Source organism: Branchiostoma floridae, chromosome 1, assembly GCF_000003815.2.
Source record: "Branchiostoma floridae strain S238N-H82 chromosome 1, Bfl_VNyyK, whole genome shotgun sequence".
NCBI lineage: Eukaryota > Metazoa > Chordata > Leptocardii > Amphioxiformes > Branchiostomatidae > Branchiostoma > Branchiostoma floridae.
In genome coordinates, this window is record NC_049979.1 from 35,121,144 (window position 1) to 35,147,314 (window position 26,171).

Sequence of the window (26,171 nt, forward strand, 5' to 3'; positions counted from 1 at the left end):
TATTTTCCAATATATTATGTATGAATGAATACATAATCGCCTACTTTCTTCAGCATTCCACTTGTGGTGAATTGTGTGATGTGTGTTTTGTAAAGTAATATAATACTCACTACCCCCATACAGATCCTACCCATCAATCCCTTGTAGGAAAGAAATATTTTTAGCATAACTGCTAGGAGATGAGCACACCAAGGTGAACAGTAGTTGAAAAGATATCAAAGAACACATCACAAAACAATTATTATATTTCTCGCCTCATGGGAAATTATTTTTGTAAACTAACTTTTGCCAGGCACAAAGTATTCAGGCATAAGCTGGGATTGCTTAGAGGGTACCTGCTGAGTTAAGAAGGATTTGAATACTTTTTGATGCATAAGGGAGTAGTGAATTATTTGTCATATATTGTGTACCGGGAGTAGTACATATATGCATTCTACATGCAATTATTATCTATTGGAAATTAACACCCTCTTCTGAACTTTATTGTACGTACTTTCTAATGTACAAATGAATATTTACAAACATAACTGAACATTTCAATACATGTAATTTCAGTGACAGTTTGTTACATTTTTTTGTAAATATGCAATGATAGATATACACGTACCACTTATACCCTCCAACTCCCTAGTTCATCATATGTCACGAGTCCACCATTTCCCATCAAAACAAATCTATTGAAATTTTGAAAAAGCAATTAAATGCTATATAGCATGTTCAGAATGCACAGCAGGCTCCAGAACTGATTTCAACTAGGTCTATGGAGACCTACTGTAATATATGTTTCTCCTCTGTGTGAATCAATAGTGCCTTCTTTTGCATACAAATTGGGACAGATTCTATATCAGTATGTAAGAAGTGTTACAACACCTGCCTACTTTTATTCATCATTCAACTTTGGTTTCGCCTGCAAGGAAAAGCTTCTTATCCTCGTACTCGGTTTAAATGGCTCTAAAGCTCCTCATGGCTGTTAAGGAGCTTACGAATTGAGCGACTTGTCTCAATTGAAACAGTGTTCCTTGGGCTATCCTTTCTTTCACTGGAAAAAGAAAAAAAGATGACTCTTTGTTGTCGTTGAAATGCAATCCAAGTCTACATAGTCCATTCATTCTATTATCTATTTACGGGTCATTGAAGTTGTACAAAAAGGAAACGTGACGTCATGTAGGGAATGTTCTGCATTTGTCTGTAGATGTTGCCTTTCCTAAGACCGTAGACTGTATTGTATATGCTCTTGCTGTCAGGGACAATGTGGGCCACCTCCCTTGAGAGAACCAATTAGTCAAGCGATTTAGTCAAATGACCTGTCATAGACAATAGATAAGATACAGTTTTGGGTGACAAGTACTATTGTGAGCAAATCTGTGTTATACAAAATGTGCGTATATGTGTATGAGCCTTACTAAATTATGTGTTTCTGTCAATGATTAATTGCATTTAATCTTATGGTTCCAGAGGTGAGGGTACATATATCGTATAATGAAAACAAACAATGATTGTAAGAAAAGAAATGTTTCAAATATCTGCTTAGAATCTAAGGTATCTATTTGGTTTCAAAATGAAGATGTGTCAACCTAAAGAACCAATAGCCAAAAAATACAACAAAAGCTTTGCTGTCCACTCTTCTAAAGGGAAAGTAGGCATACCACCAGAAAGTAATCTTTCAAAGCAGGGCATGCATTTATCCAAGAAGAATAACTTTGGTACAAGTACATGTAAGTACAGATAACATAATGTCCGTTTCGTGAATAGATGTCAAAGCAGTCAATATTTCAGCACCAAGGTCAGACTCTGCCTGAGAACAGATTTGATTTGATTTATTAGGCTGTATGAAAAGATACACATTTGTACTCTTGCCTTTATACATGCCAGGTAATAGGCTTCTTTCTACATGTATTTTTACATACATAAAACTGGTCTCCTAAAAGGTTTTGTGGATGATATCATGATACAAAAATGCACATTGTATGATCTTTGTCCACAGAGATTGTTGAAGTGTGATGGGAAAGTATGTTATTGTTTTTGTTGTAAATTTGGTAATGAAAGTTATAGGGCATGGACAGAATACTACAGGCAATTAAGGATGAGACCCGATTACATACAGGAATGCTCAAAGATACTGAACCTCAAGTGTTGTGAGGTGGTAGAACAATGCTACTTATCATAGAACTGAACATGGGGTGAGGCCGCATGGTGTAATGGCAACATGTTTAATCCAAAGCCCTGCAGTCCCTGGTTCAAATCCCATCATTTCACCGATCTTGCCCTTGGGAAAAGCTCTTTAAATGACTTTCCTGAGGTGAAAATGAATAGCTATAAAATACAGTTAGGGATATTCCATGGACAGGACATTAGATAAGGACTGAGTGTCCTATAATATCAACATGATGATTGTTGGCACCAATGTAAGAAAGACAGTAAGAACAGTATCAGGAGATATAGATAACAATACTTTTTTACTGAACCTTAAATTTGCATAGTTATTCGTGCATATCACCTAAGATTTGTACGAAGGTTTGACCAATTCTTAGGCACTCCTGGTTATTGTTGTAAAAGAAAAATAGCAGTCACATAAGGGTGACGACCTAAGATCTGACATCAGGCAACACATTGCAGCCAAGCTTTTGATAAGCCGGCACAACATCGTGTATCAGCTTGCACAGATGTCTCCAGGGTCTGATATATACGCACAGAACAACAGCTGGGAGTGCCTCATCTGTCATAGACCCGCTGATCTTGATATGCAAGCCCGGTCCAAAGGCGCTCACACTGAAGCTCGCTGTAATGTGTTTGACGTATTTACAGAGACATAACAGGAACTGGATGGTGGTACAAATAGGTGTTGAGAATATTTTTGGTTGATAACTTTTTTTTCTGGACATATCGCTGATCTTGATATGCAAGCCCGGTCCAAAGGCACTCACTGTAATGTGTTTGACGTATCTACTAAGACATAACAGCAACTGGATGGTGGTACAAATAGGTGTTGAGAATGTTTTTGGTTGATAACTTTTTTTTCTGGACAATATTATCGCTGATCTTATATGCAAGCCCGGTCCAAAGGCACTCACACTGATGCTCGCTGTAATGTTTTTGACGTATCTACTAAGACATAACAGCAACTGGATGGTGGTACAAATAGGCATTAAGAATGTTTTTGGTTGATAACATAGCTTTTTTTTTCTGGACATATCGCTGATCTTGATATGCAAGCCTGGTCCAAAGGCGTTCACACTGTAGCTCACTGTAATGTGTTTGACGTATCTACTGAAACATTACAAGAACTGATTGGTGGTACAAATTGGTGTTGAGAATGTTTTTGGTTGATAACATAGCTTTTTTTCTAGACATGCATAATGTACTTTGGAACAGTTACTTTACAATCATGCATTTGGGTGTCAGAGTTACCATACCAGATCCATGTGTTCAAATTTTTTTTCCCTGTTTTAAATCGTCAATAAGTGGAACTCATTGTCAACAAACACTGAAGGGTCATCCTCACTAGATAGCTTTAAACGATGCTTGATGCAACTATAGATGGTCAAAGGTTTGGCGTGACAGGTTGTGCAGTATAATGTAACTAGCTGATGCCTTGCCAGGTGCCTTCAAAGCTGATGTGTTACGCCTAAGGACAGTTGTACCCGCTATACAGATACAGATACAGAAGCTGGTGTGTTATCTTTTAATTTTTTATGCAGAAGTACAGCTATACCGGCTGTATGATACCAGACAGACGTGCCACGACCCTTTGTAGAGAAGTAATTAGCGGTCATTCCAGGCAATATGAATGAAACATTGTTAGGTTGACATGATCTTGATGTGCCCCAACATATTGATTACATACCACAAGTATGACAAAATCCATATAATTGTGATTCGGCCGTGTCCGTTTTGACCCAAACTGTCTACCACCAGACACGCATATGACCCAAGCTTTATTCTCTTTTATTCAAGAGACTTGTGTAATATCTGAAGCAACTCTCAATGGACAAGGACCATTGCATTTGCCAACATTCATTTTGCAGTCTTTTATCTTGTGACGCTGCGTGCATATTAAGATATATGTTTATGGGTTTTTTTAGAACTATTCCATTATGGATTTATGTGGGCGTCAATCATGTAATCTGTGTCTTTGTTAATTTTTTTCCGTTATGACCTCAATGAAAAGTGGCCAGTAGGCTAATTTGAGTTTTTCTATGATTACACAAAGGCTGATTAAAAACAAAGAAAACTGCACCCACGTGTACAGTATGTACCCCTCCATAGAGATGGCTTATAATTCATGGCTCAAAATACTTTTTCTGCCTCGTGTAACATTGAAAATTACCTGCACCAGACAAATTTTACTTGCACCACTCTAAATTTAGGAAGTAGGGATCATACTAATATTGTTCAGGAACCATTGCTATTTTTTCTTTTAGACTCTATAGGTGGTAACAGTCAATGCAGCTAATAACTAATATACACTAACATCATAGGACATTTATGCATAAAACCAAGTACTCGGACCAGTGCAGGTAGACACCAGAAATACCTGCACTTGCAGGTAGACACCAGAAATACCTGCACTTGCAGGTAGACACCAGAAATACCTGCACTTGCAGGTAGACACCAGAAATACCTGCACTTGCAGGTAGACACCAGAAATACCTGCACTTGCAGGTAGACACCAGAAATACCTGCACTTGCAGGTAGACACCAGAAATACCTGCACTTGCAGGTAGACACCAGAAATACCTGCACTGATCCAATTTTACCTGCACAATAATCCTGAGAAACAAAGAAAACTGCCCCCACATGTACAGTATGCCCCCACAGTAGAGATGGCTGATAATAATGTCTTCATGCATGACTGAGAAGCTCCTGCCAGCTGAGGTCCCTGACCTTGGGGCAAGGTGTGCCTGGGGCGGCAGCCGATATGGGGCCTCTGATATATGGGGGGGCAAGGAACGGCAGATATCGGGCAGTGCCTTGTACCACGCCTGGAGCTTTATCATCGTTGGTTATACTTTTTGTTTTGCAGGCCTTTGGATTCAGTGATGAAATGAATCAAGTTTTATTCTTTACAAAGTTGGAGACTGAACCTTTTCAGTTGTTAATCTTCCAGTTGTTTTGCTTGTCAATCTAACATTGATGATAGAATACTTTTAGGCAGGCTTGTTTTTAAGGGGAAACTCCCTCAGCTAGTGTAATATATAGAATATAGGCCCCTGTATCAGGTAAACCTCACTACTATGACACATATGGGGGACAAGAAATGGCAGATATTGGGCAGTGCCTACAGCTTTAACATTGTTGGCTATGATTTTTGTTTTGCAGGTCTTTATATTAGTTTAAGACTGATCCTATATGCAGTTTATAATCTTTCAGTTGTTATGACTTCTCAAGCTGATATCAATGATACACTAGACAGATTTTTTTCAAGCGGAAATCCCCTCAGCTAGTATGATAGGCCCCTGTATCAGGAAACCTTCCCTACAAGTACTAGTACCCTAGCCTATAGGATAGGACCATACTAGGGGACCCTCCATAGCTCACCAGGTATTAGGAGTGGGTACCGGTACAGAAAATTCAGGTCCGGTTCAGGTCCAGAGAATAAGGTCCAGGTCTGGACTTGAACCTAGACCTAATTCAGTATGTGAAAACTTGTGAATGAATAATACTCGGAACAAAACCCTACAAGGCTAACTGCCTCAGTACGATTGACTGTAAAACTTGGTAGCAATTACAATAAACTCTACTCTACTTAGCTCTTGTTGATTTCTTCGACATGTCATCACCAAACATGTAAATTTCTCCTCATCAAACTTCTCATTTTCTAACAACAAGTCCAACATCCGGTCCACCCAATTTTTACCTGTCTGTTTTTTCCGAACCGGTCCAATAAGAAAAAACGGTTTTGTACCAGCCCAGCCCTAGCTGGTATGATAGGCCCTTGTACCTCAGCCAGGAAACCCTTCCTTGACTGCAGGATTGTCCCCAATAGCTATTGGCCTGTTCCAAGGAGTAACCCCACAGCCTTTACCAACTTGAACTTTGAAGGCAAACCTCCACAGCTGGTAGAAAAGACCCCCTGTAGACTTGTTTATTACACCTTGAGGGTGATCAGGAAGACATTTAATAGTATGAGAAAATGAAATGAATTTCAAAATATGCCTGGCAGTCCTCTTAAAAAGTACTATTTCCCTTGTTTTGCAATATTTGTTTTTTACTAAAAGGAAATTTGAGGAAATTTGATGCACTTTAATTTTTATCAATACTGATTAAAAATATAAACTACATATATTATGTAAATCTATGTACCGACGACCATCTTGTACAGTGCTACTTGTCAGACAATGATCAGTCTAGGATTCAGTCAATTCAAGCAGGCAATATTTCATTAGAAGAGGGACACTGTGTTCGTATGATCAGATTTGTTATATAATAAGTGCTTGCAACTCTCATCTTTAATATGATCATACTGCTTGTGATCTAATACTATAATGGTCCTACGGGCTCCGTGCGACTATCTATAGCTACATGCACAAGAAGTCAGCACAACTTAAGATGCCACTGCGACACACCAAGATTTATCTCCATAACAAAAGTGATGAATAGGCATACATGTAATGGTAGACCCATATAGTATGTAGCAATATCTACAGATCACGTGCAGTAAGATGTGACGTTTAAAGCCAGTTGAGAAAAAGAAACATGTCAAGATTTTGAAGTATTTTTGGGGGCAGTTGGCACTGGAACCAGTAAAATTTCATTAGATTTGGAAGATCCAAAAATCTGCACCTTTCTATGGCGAGGAACTGATTATTCCTACCTGACAGAACATATAGCCACAGCTGCTGCTCTTTATTGTTTTGACAGTAAATTTGCTAATAAACTGGCCCACTAGGATGAAATTAATCCCATAGATTCATGTAAATATTTAAACAGATTAGAAAATTTCATGGCAGTCATGCATATTTTAATGTAACATTTTTTAATGTAATATTTCAAAATTGTAGCAAATCTGATGGCTGCCATGCGCTTTATACATTGTTGTAGCTAATGACCACATGTTCATGTAGCAAGACAATTCATGTTGCAACATTATAGTACCGTTAGAATGTATAACTCTTGCTAGCAATTGCATCATTCTTGGAGCTTTCAAGGCACTCTTAAAAACAGTTATATTGGCACTTGAATCATTAAAACATTGATTTGTGGCTATGATTTGGTCAGCTTTCAGCATGTAAGCAGTAGTCCAATCACGGTACCATTAAGTAATAATCTGATACTACACTAGAAAACGTGATAGAGTCTAATTAGTGTCTAGTCTAGTAACAATTGAACTCCACCATTACCTGTATAATGCCTGTAGAATACTTTGTTGAGTGGTTATTTTCTTCAATGTTTCCCTGCAGTAAGATGATGTTCCTCCTATTCGAGGACGGCCTGCAAATCGTCATCCACACTGCAAATCTCATCCAACAAGACTGGCACCAAAAAACTCAAGGGTAGGTTCCTCTAGGAAGGAAAACTTTTTTTCCCTCTCTTGTTGTTGTTGTATTATTCACCATACACGGAAGAAGAAATCCAATCGTACAGTGGACTAACTTTCACGGCCACGGAAATGCCAAGGCTGCATTCATGAATTATTTCAAAAGCAGTTTCGGCAGGTCTTTCTTGTTGGCTCCAGACCCAAACAAGATTCACCAGATGCTGCCTTTTTGTGGCTTTATGTTTGTTTCTGAAAATCTTTCCAAAGGGGATTATGATATACACAATGATATCTTTCTCAAACCATCTCCTTGCCGTTGCTTCCAGAGAATTTGAATCAGGATAGTTTTTGTTTGTTCTCACAAGCCAAAAAGAAGAGGTCCTGCCTCAGGAACTGCAACTATTCCACAGAGATCCTGCAGCCGGATAGGGAATATTCTCCCACAGAGAAATGCTGCACCTGGGTTGGCTGGGTGTCACCAGGTCCCGAAGTGCTTGACTGCACACACGGATATTTAGAAGACTGGTATTCCCAGGAATCAATGTAATCTTGTAACACAATCCCTTGTAATCTGCCCAAGTCTTGCACAAAGTCTCCCAGTCGTGTTGTGATGTTGTAGTCCGCTATCAGAGGTCCCGTGTTATGTGCAAAGCGGATCCTGATTTGTACTGATCATCCGTCCACGGCGCTGTTCTAAGCCAAGCTCCAGTCCAAGGTTGCCGTTGCCGGACATTTCTACCGCTATCTCATCCGTTGGAGGACTGATGTTGCTTTTCTTGTGCCAATGTTTGGGGATTTATTCCCGCTGCGCGACTCCGGCCGTCCAGATAGAAGATTTCAGATAGTATCCTCTCAAAGGGAGAGATACGCGGCATTGACACAGACAGATGCACGATGCCAACACACGCAATAATGCGGGGTCTTCAGATGGGCCTGATCACCAAGTATCGATCCCCGTCCTCAGGCCCCATTGGCTGCTGGAGGAATGACAGAGGGGGGCCGGTCGTACGTTCCCTGAGCATGGTGATATTCTGGGCAGGTAATTCCCATTTATAGTCCGCGGGATGCGATCTTCCCTGGGGAACGGCAGCGACTCCTGATGATAACGCAACCGGGAAACGTTGGCGGGTCACCAAGAAGCATGAAAATTACAGATGATGTACCCCCCCGCCGTCTGAAGAACGCCTTTCTAGTGCAGCCCAGCTTCTTTGTATGGCTTGGCTGTGTGGGACTCTTCGGAGAGGTGCCGGCTATAATACTGCATTGATTGTGGGAGTAATCTGTGTTGCCACGGTGCCAAATCTATTATTAATGGCTATTTATATGAAGTCACATGCCCATGGCAGCCGGAATGTGCCACAATGATGTAGGTATAGGGGGGTAACTTTTGTGTTGTTCACAATATGGTCAATATATTACTGGGATATAGAGTGCTAGAAATATGATGCAAATTAAAACATTTTACCTCAGAATATTGCAAAGTTGAAACTCTTTTTTCTGTTGCCTAATTTTGTATTCGTCATGTCAGCTAGTTACCATTTTTTGTCTCATATATAAGAAATCAATTACCTAATGACACAGATAAGATACACGACAATGTTGTAGTAAGGCTACATGCAGTAATGCAATTTGTCAGTTCTTAGACATGAAAGTCTGTATCTTCAGTACACGTTCTTTTGGAGGAAGAGAGTACAGGGTGTGCATGGAAGGTATCTTTTCTGGCATTGCTTAACAGTTTTGGACAAATATCTGTGTCAGTATGCAACATTACATGGATTTAGGGTAATGTTGTATTACTAATAGATCAATAGGTTCAAGGCCTCACCCAGTAATAAGATTTGCACTTCAACTCAATTTTTGTTTGGGGGGGGGGGGGGGGTCATGTTGATAAAATATGCAATATTTTATGACAGTCTACCAAAATCTAAGTCATAATTTGATCATCACTGTATCCTACAGGCAACAGCCAGCAACGTTAGGAAAAAGAGAACTAAGGAAAAAACAATTGAGCTATGACCTGAGGTGTGCAGGTCAGCTTGCTCTGCTGAATGTCAGATACTTTCTAGTTGAAATATTTGATTTTTTTAAAAGGTCTGGAGTGAAGATATATGGCTTGTCAACACAAAAAAATATTAGCCTGATGTAGTTTAGTGGCACTTTTTATGCCATGAATCCCTTCCTTTCATTTGTTAATAATTTTCTGAATAAAAGGCATTGTTTTTAGAATGAAAGCATGTGTAATTGTGGCCCTGAATGGCAATATTTACAGGTTTGTGATCATAGCAAATCTGAATTATTTTCTGTTGACTCAATTTTCTTTTTTTTTGGTTGTAAAAAAATGGACAGGGAAATCCAAAAAGCAACAAATAGAATTGGTGTGGCCCCACTGATTTTCAAAAGGACGTTGACTCACTCAGGAAGTAATGACCACAATAATTTGAAATTTAGTGGATATTGATCTAAGGCTGCATACTATATGATTATGCCACAAAATATGAGTCGTGCACTTTATTTTCTGTTGAGACTGCAAAGTTACTTACCACCCCTTATACATAACGCTAGTTCACCTTTATCCGTAGCCTAAATATGTTGTTTTAGAAAAACATCAAGTTGACGGATGGTGGTTGCAAACAGATTGCAATATTTCTAAAATGTTACATTTTTTAACCAACTATATTGACTAAATACCCTATTTTAAAACCAACGAATATAGGTTACCCCACGGATAAAGGTGAACTAGCATTACACTACGTGTACTAGTCAGATGCAGGTGTTCATGTTGTGGTAAGTTTAGGAATGCCGCAGAGCTAATATATGGTGGCCTCTACTTTTAAATGTAGCAAACGTTGCATGATTAATGAGGAAGCTCTTATGTACATGATGGCAGGGCTTGAAATACCACCTGCATATGCAGGTTAGTGCAAGTAGAATTGGAGCTGTGCAGGTATTTCTGGTGTCTACGTACACCTAACCTGCTCTGGTCCAAAATTGTACTGGGTTTTACATAAATGTCGTAGGTGTCTATGGATTGTTATTAGCTGCATTGTTACCACCTGTTAAGTATGAAAGAAAAAATAGCAATTATGGTTTCTGAACAATTTTAGTATGATCCATACTTCCTAATTTCAGATTGGTGCAGGTAGAATTTGTCTGGTGCAGGTAATTTTCAATGTTACCTGCACCGGTGCAGGTATGCAGAAAAAAGTATTTCGAGCCCTGGATGGCTTCAGCATGCACTGCCTTATCCATCCCACCTGAAGTCTGGCCTGCAAGGCAATAAACACAAAATTGAATGTACTAATGGTCTCATCTTTAACCCTTTTTTGCTTCATGAAGACGGATGATTTGTGCCTGCAGCTGCCAGCCTTGTGATGATAATTGAACTACCAGAAACGATGCCAGCAGGGAAATAGTATTTTGTATATTAAGCAAGAAATCCTTGATTGAATAAACTTTAACTTTTAAGATAACCTGAGGGAAAAGGAAATCACCATGGATTTGAATTTGTCCGGTTCAAAACGTACCCAAGATTGGAGAAGAAGGGGTGCAGCCCTCCAGATTTGTTTGCAATAAGCCCTGAATCTCAGTGCATTCTGTAGTCAGGTATCACCCTTTATTTAATGGCTCCATATACATTGTATTCATAAGCAACCTGCGTTTTGTAATCAATGATAGGACTTTTTCGATAGAAAATTTATGCATGTAAATATTGATATGGTCAATATTTGCAATGAGTTGTTGTGCACTTTGTTGTTGTGAATCATATTAATGAAATTATTTTTTCCCTCTACTTTAAGTACAAAATGCAGATTTAGTTAGTAAGAACAATATTTTTTTTAGATGAATTCATCATTATTAAAACTTACAAAAACTTTGTATTATAATGATAGTTAAGGCTTCAGTTTTGGATTTGGTATTTTGCAGATTGCAGGACTAGAATTTTGGACTGTATTCTCATACATCTGGTGTATGTGTTTGCAGCCAGTAGGTACCCAATTTTTCTGAGTAATGAGGCTGATTTACATGCTCGAGGCACCTCCTCGAACACCGGAACTCTGTTTTACGTCCCTTCCGAAAGACAATTCTTGGTCAAGCTACAGCATCCGGTCTTCCTCGGGGGGTCTCCCATCACAGTACTGCCTGGACTGCACGTTGCTTAACTTCCGGGATCGAGGGGATTGGGTGTTTCAATGATGGGTGCACATTTTGGTTAACGTCTACGTCACAAAGGTAGTTTGTTTGGCACAAAACTTGAATCTGAGTTATGGGGTTTAAGGCAGCAGATAAGAGGTTTTTAGAAGGGTGTTTCAGGTTGAAATCTCAGTTTGGGATCTGGATCCTAACTCTACAAGTACACTGCACTGCCAGGAGTTGCATGTTCTACGTAAAGACATAAATTATAAATTGCTTATCCCTCGTTATAGCAAAAAAAAAGCATGGCAAAACGATGTGATCCAAGGTGTGCAGGTCTGCTGATTGTCAGATCCCCAATTTTTCTCTCGATGAAATTATCATGAAGGGAATCCTCATCAAACATTTTGAAAAATGTCAAACTCTACTCTGCAGTGCCAGGAGTTACAGTTCTGAACTGTAACTCCTGGCACTAATCAACATAGCATAGCAAAACGATCTGCCATGGTTCTTGAGCAGAGGAGGGAGACTCCTCGACCCTAACTTTCTACTCCACTGCCAGGAGTTGCACTTCTTTACGGAAAGACATAAATTATAAATTGCTGATCCCAAAATTAATGTTATGTTATAGCAAAAAGCCACACTTAAGCATAGCAAAACGATCCGGTACAGTTCTTGAGCAGAGCAGCGAGACTCCACGGTAGGCGCAAGCTCCGACCTATCAGTACCTGATGCAGCTTGTAATTACCAATTTCCAACAGAACCCGTGTGTCATGCTTTGTGGCAGCTCGCCGGTTATGCAATTTAGTCAAGGACCGTCGCAAATTATTCATGAGAGTAGACTTCAGCAGTGATACTGTAAATATGGAAATGTTTCCGGTGGTTTTATTTTTGCATTGACCTGTTTATGACAAATTGGTGACACATTCAAGCAGGTATCTAGCCAGAGTCCGTCCTTTCAACCTTTGACGTAATTTTGTTGCTGGGATGGACAAAAATTTTGCCCATTATGTCCGTTGTGACAGACAAAAATCGGCATGTAGAGATTCTAATTGAACAAAGCTGAGTATGCCAACAAAGTTTTTCTGTACTGTAAAGAAAATAGCATTTCAGAGGGTCTAGATTTCAAAATTTCCTCAGGGAATTTTCTGTAATGGTACCCACCCCTAATCCTTATAAGGTGTGTTAGGGTCTGGAAAATGAAGGCCAAGTTTAATTATCATAAAGAGCCCCTTAGGGCCTTTTAAAGTACTGCAGTGGAACTTCCAGTTTTGTTTCCAATGTATATAATATTACTTCAGCAGAAATCCTTGAACCGCAAGCTTTAATCATGATGGTGAAAACCTGCTTTTACAACAAAATGTACCTCCTGTGAAATTGAGGCCCTACAGAAATACACGCATTTCCAGTAGCTGAGTGGCAACAGGGATGATTATGGAGAGCGTTAACTGTGATGGAGTGCTTTGGAGTTCCAATTTTGTTTCCATGTACAGCACATTCTAGTGTAGCACTGTGATTTCACACAATTATCCTTTGCGCAGGAAGCTATGGCAAGATGAATGTCTTGAATGGTTGCTTTTCGGTGCTATTGATAGGATTTAGACCCTCGGGATAAAACACACTCAACCCAAAGATGTCTTTGGAATTCATAATGCATTAGTTTTCAAACAATCATATACAACAGTTAACACTGATTCACCTTTATCCGTGAGGTAACCTATATCCGTTGCTTTTAAAAACAGTATTTTTCAGGGATATCAAGTAGACCAATGGTGGTTTCAAATTGCAATCATTTCAGAATATTTTGACATATTCCAATTTGAGACCAGGTCCGTCCATCAACATCCCTAAATACCCAGTTTTTAAAAAACGGATATAGGTTACCCCGCGGATATAGGTAAACTTGCGTTACTGTTTTTGGTGGATTTTTCTGAATTAAACCTGGTCCAGCCATCTTTTTTTTTGCATTACCCGGTTCATGTGTACACCTTCTTATACTCATTAAAGAAACATATTAATTTAATATCATTATCACCATTATTTGGAAAAAAGAGATATTAATAATATACGATTATGATATTATTGCAAAATATACATGGCACTGCTACATGCCACACACATTTAATGATGTTGACATAGTTAAGCTCAGTGAGAGCTTCAAGGGAGGTATAAGGTGGTGGAAGAAGAGAAATGGGCTCCGCCTTCCAATACTATTCTAGAACTCAGTGGATGAATAGCCCACAGTCTCTACAGCCTCAAAAGAGCTATAATTATACTGGGACCTTTACCTGAACTGTTCTCTTCAATCTGTTCTTTTGATTATGTCCATCTACCAAGAAATTGGCAGTTTAACCGACATGTTTTTAGGTGAGGTTTACCATTTAACTAAAAGGTTTCATCTGAGTTATTTGTAGTGAAACTCCATTCAGACGGAAATCTTTGCAACATCACACACTGGGGCATACCCCTACTCTTTTTTGAAAGGTGTACAAGGTTCTTTTGTGGGGGGTGGCTTGGCTATCCCCATACATGTACATGGGGCCCTGGCCCTCCATTTAAGTCCTATCTGAGGGCAGCCCTATCCGAAGTCAGGTACTCATTTTTATCTGAGTCAAGTGGGGAAAGTCGTGTAAAGTGCCTTTCCCAAGGGCACAAGATCGGTGACACGGCAGGATTCAAACTCGAGACCTCCCAGTCCTGAACCAAACACTCTGCCACTGTGCTGCTCAATCTCATGCAATTATTTTTGTTGACTACAACAAATTTGCGCACACAGGGTCTGGTTGAGTCCTCGGTTCCCCAAACTGAGCGACGGATCTAGCCCCTCTGACGGAGACTCCCCAACCCACTTCAAGGCAGACCTGCTGGCATATCTGGCTGCCTACAAAAAATCTGCCCTGGATGGATGGAGAAGACACATACAGGAGCATGACATGTCAGAAGCAAGGTAACTGTTAGTAACAAGCTTTTCAGATTTAATCATCATCATATGAGGATCATAATGATAGTAATGACAAACTTTTTTTGCAACTTGAAGTTAACACATTTTTGAAGGCATGATTGCACGTACACACGAGAACGGTACAGACACTAAACAGAGGATACAAACAAGAGGGGTGCGGAGTCACTATAGATGATAAGCACACTACAACTTAGCACAAGGGGTGTGGATGCTATACATAGGGTATGGACACTTAAGCCCGGGTATGGACTGTGCAGGCATAAAGACATTATGCAGGGGGTTTGGACACTTTGGAGAGTACTGGACACTATTTTGCATTCAAATTATATATTACATATTTTCCTTTGGTTGGGCTTATTCTAGAGACGATCCATTGTTTAGAACAATTAGGCATTTATAAAGCAGTGTTAAAGCCTTTTCTTATTATAATTAGACACCTGAGATACATTTTCAGAACATTTTGATCATGCAGCAAGTCCTTGCCCACAAAGACATTCTTGTATGGACAATGGCTCTTATAAAGGTCCAAGGAATGGACCTTTTTGAAAACGGAAGAATGTATCTTCCACCTTAGGCCACACCAATTTAATTGATTGGTTCACAGATTCGCTCACTCCTATTTTTTGGAGAAAAAAAATAAAAATAAAAATTACAACTCAGCAAATTTTCACCATTAATGAAACCATTCACCAACTTTCTGGTGTAAGCAAATTGGCCTTTATATTTATATAAGCTCCTTAAAATGTGGGTTTTATTATTCCAGTAATATTTTTTATTCATGAAGAATGGGACAAACATAAAAACTGACACTACTTTTGTAATTTTCAACGAACAGGTGCTGTTACTGTACAGTAATTATAGTGTTTTTGTACTTTTTTCAAACTGAAAACATTTTTTCTTTATGTTTTGGATTAGCCCTTATCTTGGTCTAAGGTTTACCCCAACCATTTTACAATTTTTATTTTTTATTTTTTTTCGCCCTCTCGCTCCATATTTTTTATGAAAAAAGCCAAGAAATCCTTGAACCAAGAAATTAAATTGGTGTGGCCTTATGAGGACATTTCTTACTCTGACTTGACTAATTGAGCCTTGCAAACTTTTGATAATGGTACACTTGGGTATGTTATCCTGGAGGAGGACACAGAGTCAGTGTGAGCTAATTAGTCCCAGGACTCCTAACGAGGATATCACCTTTCTTCCTGCTTAATTAATCCCCTTGGCTTCAGCCGTTTGATTGCTTTTCTATTGCCTTGGTATTACTCATTCATGTCATCTCTTGTCGATTGATATTCCTTGCATGTGTGTCATTGTATCAGAGATATTGTAATAATCGAAAAGCCTGCCAGGCATACTAATTTTACAATTCCACTGATTATATGAAAAATGAATATTGTCAGGAATATGACAGGTGTGATTTGCTGTAGTGGGTAATGGTCTAAGAGGGCAGGCATTGGGAATTGGAAACGAATTGCGTAGTCAAAAAGGTTGACCCAGAAATGTCGTGTTCAGTTTGGGAAATGTGCTTTTGAAGCTCTAAGGACGATCAATATGGAATTAATTGAGTTTAGAATTAGAATATCAGTTGTGCTGATGCCAATTTTTTTTTGCTGCATAAGGAGCTTAAAGGTATGTTTTGTAGAATTTCGGCACCAAATCTACAAATATTCTAAACTAAATTCTAAGATCTATTTCTGTCTGACACTACTGGGGTTACGGACACAAATGGGGTATGGACACTACTGGGGGAACGGACAATACAGGGGGTATGGACACTACTGGGGGTATGGACATTACAGGGGGTACGAACATTTCAGAGGGTGTACTCTCACTACAGGGGATAAGGATGGGGCATAGACATTACTGGCGGTACGGGGTATTGCAAATAGAAACAATTATTCCCCAGCAATATGTTGTGCCTGATTGTGTGTAGGGTTCATATCGTGGCCTCAGTACCAGGGAGACATCAGGGGGGACAGAAGAACCAGTGGGGTCACCTGAAACTACGACAGGTGAGATTATAAAGTGTGATTTTTAATAATGACTTTTTTGTTAGTTGATGAGAGTTAGTTGGGACAAACTGAGATTAGGCTATATACTGAAGTCAGGCTCCTGTAGTGCCATTTTACAAGTCAGACTAATATATACTTAGTCTACATGTACTAATCATAGGAACTTCTTCAGGATTTTCATATTTGGAGGTACCCTTGAATGAAAATGTACAGTGATGTGAAGCACATTTTGCTATCCCCCAATACAGGTGTTCCAAGAGAGAGGTCCACCTGCAGACCAGGTGAAAGGTTGGCCTGTGATTGGCCAGTTCTCCAGTATCGGGTCCCTCGGTGCCGACGCCCAGAAATGGCTGTGTGGAGAATGGTTGTCCAGTCTGGCTGCAGTGAAGGGGAAACCAAGCCTCATGATGGGCACCAGACAGCCGCAGCTACAGTTGGCAAGTTGTTAACGGCAATTCTTCTGTGAAACCTAGTTAAAGCACTCACATTCTTGCTCTCTCTCACAGACTCAGTCTCTCACTCACTCAGTTTCTCACTCACTCATTTAGTCTCTTACTCAGTCTCTCACTCAGTCTCCCATTCAGTCTCATTCATTCAGTCTATCACTCATTCAGTCTCTCACTCAGTTTCTCACTCACTCACTCACTCACTCACTCACTCACTCACTCACTCACTCACTCACTCACTCACTCACTCACTCACTCACTCACTCACTCAATAACCCATAAAATAAGTACACAATAATCCTCTCAGATACACACAATCACTCACTTGTGTATGTATATGTATGTATCATATTTTAGAGAGTGAGACATGAGTACACGTCAGGTTTCTGTGAGTGCTAATATATTATGTTCAAATCATTTATCGATTTTTGTATAGTTGATTTTCTATGAAATGTAACATTATATGCAGAAGAAACGTAACGTTATATGCAGAAAGGAAACAGGTCATAAAACACTTTCTATTCAGCAGTTCTTCTAATACAAAATGCAGCAACAGCAAAAGGCCCATACAAATTCTTCAGAATCTAGTCACATTCTCACCCATTTGTGTGCTCACATCTTGAATTCTATACGACACCTTTCACAATAATATTGTATTTGATTTGCTGAATTATGCATGTAGACACCCCTACAGTCCACACTCCACCTTTTGCATGTTTCGAAAAGGGCAATCTTTACTCGTTCTCTCCTAAGGCCTTAATGTTTATATGGCAGTGCAACTCAAATGTTAAGGATGGTGCCATGCATGCAACTGTGGTGCGTTTTCTTATCTCAGGAATACAATGTACAAAATGTATAATCAAACCATTAGAGGGGAAGGTATGGGCAAATGAGCAACTTTTTTACCTGCATGATGGCGGCATACACTGTCCAGAGTCTCTCATACTTAAGAAAACACTCCTGCAGCTTCTTGTTTGAAATAAAGATTAAAATCAGATAAAATGAGCTGAAATCTGCAAAACCTTAATATATTTTCCCACTGGCTCCCAGGGTATATAATAAGCCCCCATAATGAGCTGATATACTGTAGACAATTGAACACATTGTAATAAATTTATTCTGGGACCTTTGAACTAACTTCCTGTCAGTGTCCCAACCATGTGAAAATTAGTGTGAAAATTGCACAACTCAAAACTGTATGAAGGTAAATTTCATGACTTTATGAAATTGTCTCAATCTACCGATTAACAGATGAAGATCTAATCAATGCTGCCAGGTTTTTACTGTTTACAGTTTGGTGCACATTTTCCCTTAGATTCTGTGCATATCATATCTGATCATTCATCTTTTTATAAGTCATAGAACCTTTAGGTTCTTTGAGCTTTTTACTTTTAAGGCTGTACGATGTACTTATGACAAGCTCAGTACTTAAAACTAAATCCATTTCAAAAGACCAGCTACATTAGACTTTCATCCATGCAGTCTTCCCTTTTCTGAAGTTCCATTATTCGTCTCCATGTAGATAGCTGAGTTAAGCCTTGGCATACCTCAAAGCTGTAGCTTCTTATCTCACTGTCATCATACATCCACCCACATCTTCTAGAGGGACTTGAGGGGACCTTAGGTCTTACGTTTAGACATTCTTGCTCCATCCTTGAGTCAAACGGTAGTTATGTCTACCCGGCAAACGGTATGTGGGCGGAGAATTTGCACACAGGCGCGTTATCCCACAGGAATGGTGTGTGGGCGGATGTTCCTATGTGTGATGATTCAGATGCGAGATATACCGGCTAGATTAGGGTGTTTACTTTGTATGCGCTGCCGTAGGAAGGAGTAAAGAAAGTCTGAAATGTTTGATATCCTTTCAGAAGAGAGATGAGTTTGAAAGCCTTTGGCCATGTTGGTGACACAATATTGATGATTGCCTTTAACGTCTGAAGGACAGCGAATGTCAACTTCAGATTTTATCTGTACAGTTAAAGGCAAAAGGCGACAGTGAAGAAGATGACAGTGGCCGTTGTAAATTTGGTCTGCGTATACCTTTGTGTTGGAAGAAAGTTTAGCATTGTACTAGGGCAGATGTTACACTTTTTACACAGTTTAAATGTTTTGATTTACACCCTAATGTTCTGCATAGCAAGCAGACTTCTGAGTCCCTGTTTGTATATTATCACACACAGCTTATAGATATTACATATTAAGCCATTAATACCACATGCTGGCAATATATACCAGTTTCTCAACATCTCTAATTCAAACTGAACTTATATATTAAAGATCTAGAATCATGATAAATTATCCGGATTTCTCAATATAAAGGTTTAACTTAATATGTTTTTATACAGTCTTGTAGCATAATGTTATTTGTGATCATGAATTTTATTGTGCATGTTATATTCCTTCATAGATTTACCCAAGTGTGAACAATGTTCGGACCAGTCTGGAAGGATACCCAGGTAAGAAGTCATACTGAAGGTCTTATGAAATAGTTATCAAAAATTACCCTGACTCAAACTCACTCACTCACTCACTCACTCACTCACTCACCTACTCACCCATTCACTCACTCAATCACTAACAAATCAGGATACAAAGGAAGATGACTTAGTATTAAGTACATTTATTTTGATAACAAACATAATGAAAGATGCATTTACAATGAATTGGAATAAAGTAGCAAATCAAATATAATCAATAATAATTTATAATTATAGTAAATCCATGGTTGGACAAGTCTACTAGTCTGATTGTTATGCACAAGTGAAAGTGCTGATAGGGTAAGCGCATGGCCAACCTTACTTGCCCGGTCGGTCAATTACATTTTTTCCAGGAGTGAGATTTTGATATACTTCAAGTTGTTATTTTTCAATGTCATGGGATCAAGGCATTGGTCAACACAGAAAATAGAGCAAATAATCAAAAGAGCAAAAAAGTCCATTGCTAGAAGTGAAAATATGCAGAAAAAATGTCATAATTTGGTTTGAGAGAAAACTTTAAGAAAACTTGTCCAACCCTGAAATCATAGAATCTGATATGAAACAAATCAGGAGAGCTCCAAACAGTAACAACTCAAAATCAACAACTACGCAATCATGTAGGATCATGTCAGTAAGTAAATAAAGTCTACTTGCACCTACAAGTGCAATGTCATGTCTTATGCACTTGTACTTACAATGCACACGTCATGTATCAACTCCCATGTATCAACTCCCCAGTCTTTGACTCATTAAGTGGGTATCTCACTGGACCGCAGTACCGTGGTGGTACCTTGGAATTTGTTTACAGAGGCACCTTTTTCCTTTTTTTGCCAATTTCCCCTTGTAGCCACATTGACGTGTGGCATATTGTCAGTCATAATGTGCAATTTGTTCTTAAGAGTTAATGCTTGAAATTAACGGACAAAATTCAAAATTGCTGCATCTCCCTGTGTCAGGTGAACCCAGCAGCAGACTGAATACTACTACAGTACCTTAACAGCACACACATGTGACTACAATACTTAATATGCCCTAAGTCTTTTTACAGGCACGAGGTGTTTTGATTATCCAGCCAAGTCAAAAGTAGTTTGAATATTTTACAGCACTTAGGGAAAGTGAACATTATATTCAATTTTGTTAGAGATACAAGCGAAGATTACATTTAGTTTGTTAGAGATATAAATTCAATACTACATGCCCGAGATGCCAGTTCAATGGAGGTTTGTTGATCTCTTCATTGTATCTTTATTTTCATAAGCCAAGCAAAATTAAAGGAGGATCATGGTGGAATAAAATCTGCGGACAAAAACACCATGAACTGTGACATGTCAGAGCCTTGAAATGACAAGAGAGAGACTTGAGACTTAAGAATGTCTTAAAGTCAGACATAGTCTTGTAGATGGGCGTTCGTTTTTTCTCACAGCTGCCGACAGTCTGTCTTCTTGCAAATCTTGATCTGCGAATGTCAGTAGATAGACAATCTCTGCAGGATCAAAGCCTTATATAGACAGATGACCAGTGGTATTAGTGTGTCTTAGATGACGAAAACTCTTTCACTGTCTTTTTGTGGACAGCATCAGCAAGTATGGCGCAGTCTGGACTGTCACAAAACAGGTTGGCATTACAAAATTTATGTTTTTCAGCTCAGATGCCATGCACATACAACCAATATACATTTGTATGGTTCATTCAGTTAGTCAATGAAGATCGTATATACTGAGAATGTGATGGTACATCACTTGTCTCAGTCAGACATCAGAGGCTGAGGTAGATACAGCCCAACGCTGTTCCGTGGAGAGTGGTATCATTGCTAAGGCTTCAGGTGAGAAACTTCATTTGGCATCAGGCTTCACGGTAATTCAACATGTCTCTTGCAAATTCTTGGACACCTAGTGTTAGGAATGTATGTGTGTCCCTGATGGTAGATCGCTGGCATTTCAGTACGAGTCTATGAATACAGCCTACCACATCAGTTCTGTGTTGGAATGGGAATGTCAATTAAAGCGGAATACACCAACGAGTAAACAGAACTATCTTCCAGAAGTTTGGTGCACAATGTCTTTAGGGGTTATTGTCAGTCTTCCAACGTGGGTACCAACGGGTTGACCAGGATTTGAGTTGTTGACTGGATTTTCCATGGGCAAGATTGCCATTTGCTAGATCAGCACATGCACCTCACTAGTTTAGGTTCAGTCCATGAAAGTTGTGAGCTTTGACAAAGGACGTCTTAGTTATATAAAACGCCCTTGGTTTGACGACAGTTGAGTAACTTGTAGATTAGAAATCACACACATTTACCATGTACATGTATTTGCTCAAGGCCCAGTGAGTGACAGTCACAGCTCATGATGGCTTGCCGTTAGATTTTTTTAAATTATGAAAGTCATTTCCTAAATAAATTCTTTTCCGATACAATATTTCCTCATTGAACTGGCAGCTAAATCACGACTTTTACGAATGTACATATCTGCTTGCTATATATACAAGCAGTGAAATTTAATTATGATGTGGGCATCAGTAGTATCTTGCAACCAAACATCAAATGCTAGAAACCTATTTATAGAGGGATCTGACATGTTTTTTCAGCTTTTGTTTGCAAATGCTCACACACACACACACACATGCATGCCCACAAACACACAAACATGCCCACAAACACACACACATGCCCACAAACAAGTGCACACACACACATAATGATAATCATACGCAGTCACACATAGAACAATTTGGCTAAACATCCTTTGAAATTATACCCCGGGTCCTTAAGTCTATTATGCATAAATGCATACAACTTTCAAGTAAATATTTTCTTGCAAGGAACATGATAAAAAATCTCAGAATGCTGGTTCCATGTATGTACTTTACAATGAAGCTTATTTAAAGAAAGTGAAACATGAAAAAAAAACACCTAACATCCACGACTCAAGAAACTACAAGAGACTAAAATCAAGATCAGATTTATGCCTGCATATTAGCTTCTTTCTACAGATTATGTGCTGGATTGAATCTATTTTATTGTCTTATTATGAAATTAAACACAATTCTATTTCCTCAAAGCATAAAATTTAATGTACCAGCCATTAAGTCAGTTTAACAAATGCCCCAGGGCTCAAACTACCACCTGCAATTTTTATACAGGTTAGTGCAAGTAAAAGTTGGACTTTGAGACTTGTCGTTGTAATTCCTTTACATGAGAAATGACCCAGCTGATGAGGACAGTGATGGTAATCACTGATAGTTTTCTGATGTTTGATTTTAGTTTCTATGCATGCAAGGCAATTTTTCCAAGCTATTTTACTTAGTAAACAGGTTACTGTAAAAAAGTATGTTTAAAAGGTTTTTTATCGCCTTTCAGACTATATTTAAATGGTGCTGGTAACATTTCTCTGGTGTAGGTAATCTCAAAAGCTACCTGCACATGTAGATAGACAGACAAAAGTATTTTGAGCCCTGCACATTGTCAAAAGTGTACAATCATTGTTTTGATTGGTTTAAAGTTGTCTGATGTTAATAAAAGTCTTTTTCTTTAGTCTTGTTTGTTGATATGTAACTTTCTAATAGCAATTGTTGTTACAGTTCTACTTTCGACAGTCGTTGCTTGTTTCAGGTGGCAGTATTTAATATTCAACAAATTATAAATTTTAAAATGTTTTATGTCAGTTATAGCATTTTTTTACCAGCCCTCTCTTTAACAAAATGAGGTATAAGACATTCTTACAATAAGGTTTTAGCAAATAACATGATGGTTTAAATTTCTGTTGCCAAACCCACCCAATGCCCTCTCCAAAGAAAAGATTACAAAACAGCTTAGTTCAAAGTGTAAGTCTTTTTTAGAATTTTTCCAAGAATGTTACTCCAGCCCTCAGAAGGCCAGGGTCAGATAGTCCTGTGACTTGTTGCCATCGGAATATCTGATCCGACTGAGAGGCATAAACAATTTTCAAATGGAACCATAATTTTGTCATTATAATTATAATACATGTTAGGTGGCATGAAAACAATTCTGTCTGCCTATTAAAATGTGAAAAGAAAATGCAGCAGCCTCACATTTGCAAAATTTCCACCATAAATCAGTGGATTAGGGGACCTTTTATCCCCTGTAGAATCAGGTTTATAGGTTATAAGTGTGGAGAGGAGTACACACTTATTATGTTGTTTTACGTTCCCTTCTCTGGAATGTCCCATGGCCAGTAGGTGTTAGGCAGTGTGACGTGTTGGAGGGACGCACGCCGTGGTGTGTTACGGGCTCGCTCTACAGGAATCTCCCATGGCCAATAGGTATTGGGTAGTGTGACATGGGGGAGGGCCGCACGCAGTGGTATGTTATGGGCTCCCTGTACAGGAATCTCCCATGGCCAATAGGTGTTAGGCAGTGTGACATGGGGGAGGGATGCACACCGTGGTGTGTTACGTGCTCCCTCTATAGGAATCTCCCATGGCCAGTAGGTGTTAGGCATTGTGACATGGGGAAGGGACGCACGCCGTGGTATGTTACGGGCTCCCTGTACAGGAATCTCCCATGGCCAATACATGAAGGTGTTAGGTGGTGTGACAAGGGGGAGGGACACACGCCGTGGTGTGTTACGGGCTCCCTGTACAGGAATCTCCCATGGCCAATAGGTGTTAGGCATTGTGACATGGGGGAGGGACGCGTGCCGTGATGTGTTATGTGTTTCCTCGCCTGGAATTTCCCATGGCCAGTAGGTGTTAGGTGGTGTGACACGGGGGAGGGACGCACGCCGTGATATGTTACGGGCTCCCTGTACAGGAATCTCCCATGGCCAATAGGTATTGGGTAGTGTGAGGGGGAGGGGCTCACGCCATTGTGTGTTATGTGTTCCCTCATTGGTAATCTCCCATGGCCAGTAGGTGTTAGGTGGTGTGATATGGGGGAGGGACACACGCCGTGGTGTGTAACGGGCTCCCTGTACAGGAATCTCCCATGGCCAGTAGGTGTTAGGCAGTGTGACATGGGGGAGGGGCGCATGCCGTGGTGTGTTATGTGTTCCCTCGCCTGGCATCTCCCATGGCCAGTAAGTGTTAGGCAGTGTGACATGGGGAAGGGACGCATGCCGTGGTGTGTTACGGGCTCCCTCGCCTGGCATCTCCCATGGCCAGTAGGTGTTAGGTGGTGTGACATGGGGGAGGGGCTCACGCTGTGGTGTGTTATGTGTTCCCTCGCCTGGCCTCTCCCATGGCCAGTAGGTGTTAGGTGGTGTGACGCGGGGTAGGGACGCACGCCGTGATATGTTACGGGCTCCCTGTACAGGAATCTCCCATGGCCAGTAGGTGTTGGGCAGTGAGACATGGGGGAGGGACACACGCCATGTTGTGTTATGTGTTCCATCTCTGGACACATCCGAAGGGCAATAGCCAGGAGGAGATGTCAGGAAGGCAATATGAGCTTCAGAATCTGTGACATTCTGATTTCTCACACCTTGATCAGCAGGCTGGGATACCAAAGCTGTCCTCAGCTGTCTACAGGCTCTTATACCTTCGACCTCCGTCGCCTTTCTATAGAAGATGTTAGGCTGGACTTTGGTCTGTTCAGCCAATCCATATGTGGCAATGGATCTTCCAGATTGGTGTCTACTGAAAGTGGTGGTGCTATCCCGGGTGGCCAGACGATTCTGTCCTCTGTTTCTAACAACGTGGAACGAAAAGTCTGCAGCATCAGCATAGAAAGGCATGGGTCGGCTCTCATCTGGGATCTCACTGTAGGTTTGGGGTGGGGCAGGCAGAGTGCTAGACTGGGCTTTCGCCTGTTCAGCCGATCCATACGTGACACCGTTTTCTCGGATTGCCCTTCGATCCTGTCTCCGGTTTCTGACGACATGAAGCGAAAACTCAGCATCAGCATAGAAAGGCATGGGTCCGCTCTCATCATCTGGGATCTCACTGTAGGTATGTAGGCGGGTAGGCAGAGGGCGCTGTGCAGCGGTTTCGTGATCTGGGATCTCACATGATGTGCGCGGGAGAGCAGGCAGGGGTCGCTGTGCAGCGGCTATGTGATCTGGGATCCCACTGTAGGTGGGCTCGATGGACTGGAGGACGGCTGGCAATGACCTACAGGATGCCGCATCATCTGGGGCGCCCCGGTCTGTGCATGTTACAACAGGGAGGGAAGCTGACCTTACCACGCCAGATATGGCATCATCTGGAATCTCCCAGTATGTGTGAGGGAGACAAGGCAGGGGCCTCTGAGCAGTGGCGATATCATCTGGGATCTCGCTGTAAGTAGGCTCAATGGAATCCAGGACAGCGGGCAATGACCTACAGGAGACCGCGTCAACCGGCGCCATCTTGCTTGGGCGTGCAGGGAGGGAAGCCGACCTCAGCAAGCCAGGGAAGGCAACGCCAGGTGGGATTGTCCAGATGTGTGCATCGTCGCCGGTCCCCTCATCCCCAGCGTTAGACTTTGGTGTGCACACCTTCCATGCCAACACTACAAGGAGCACTATGACCAGACTGACCACTGCCGAGACAACAACTGAGATGAGAACACCATCTGTTGCTGTAGGCACGTCTGATCCAGGTGTGTTACCCACCTGCAGTGTGCTGTTGTCTCCCGGTTCTGAAGATGTGTAGTCGTTTTCTGTATGGAATTGTTCAGAATAGTGTGGCGGTTTGGTGGAGCGATCAGTAGTTTTAAAGTGAGTGGTTGAT

General features: G+C 40.4%; 1 protein-coding gene across 1 annotated transcript in view; it reads left to right on the forward strand.

The window, feature by feature from the left end:
- LOC118427672 (tyrosyl-DNA phosphodiesterase 1-like) overlaps positions 1-26,171 on the forward strand; it is a 70,366-nt gene that overhangs the window by 38,402 nt on the left and 5,793 nt on the right. The window contains exons 7-11 of the mRNA XM_035837596.1: positions 7,401-7,493; positions 14,385-14,555; positions 16,501-16,579; positions 16,828-17,016; positions 19,433-19,481. Coding sequence (XP_035693489.1) covers positions 7,401-7,493; positions 14,385-14,555; positions 16,501-16,579; positions 16,828-17,016; positions 19,433-19,481 — 581 coding nt within the window. The remainder of the gene's footprint in view (positions 1-7,400; positions 7,494-14,384; positions 14,556-16,500; positions 16,580-16,827; positions 17,017-19,432; positions 19,482-26,171) is intronic.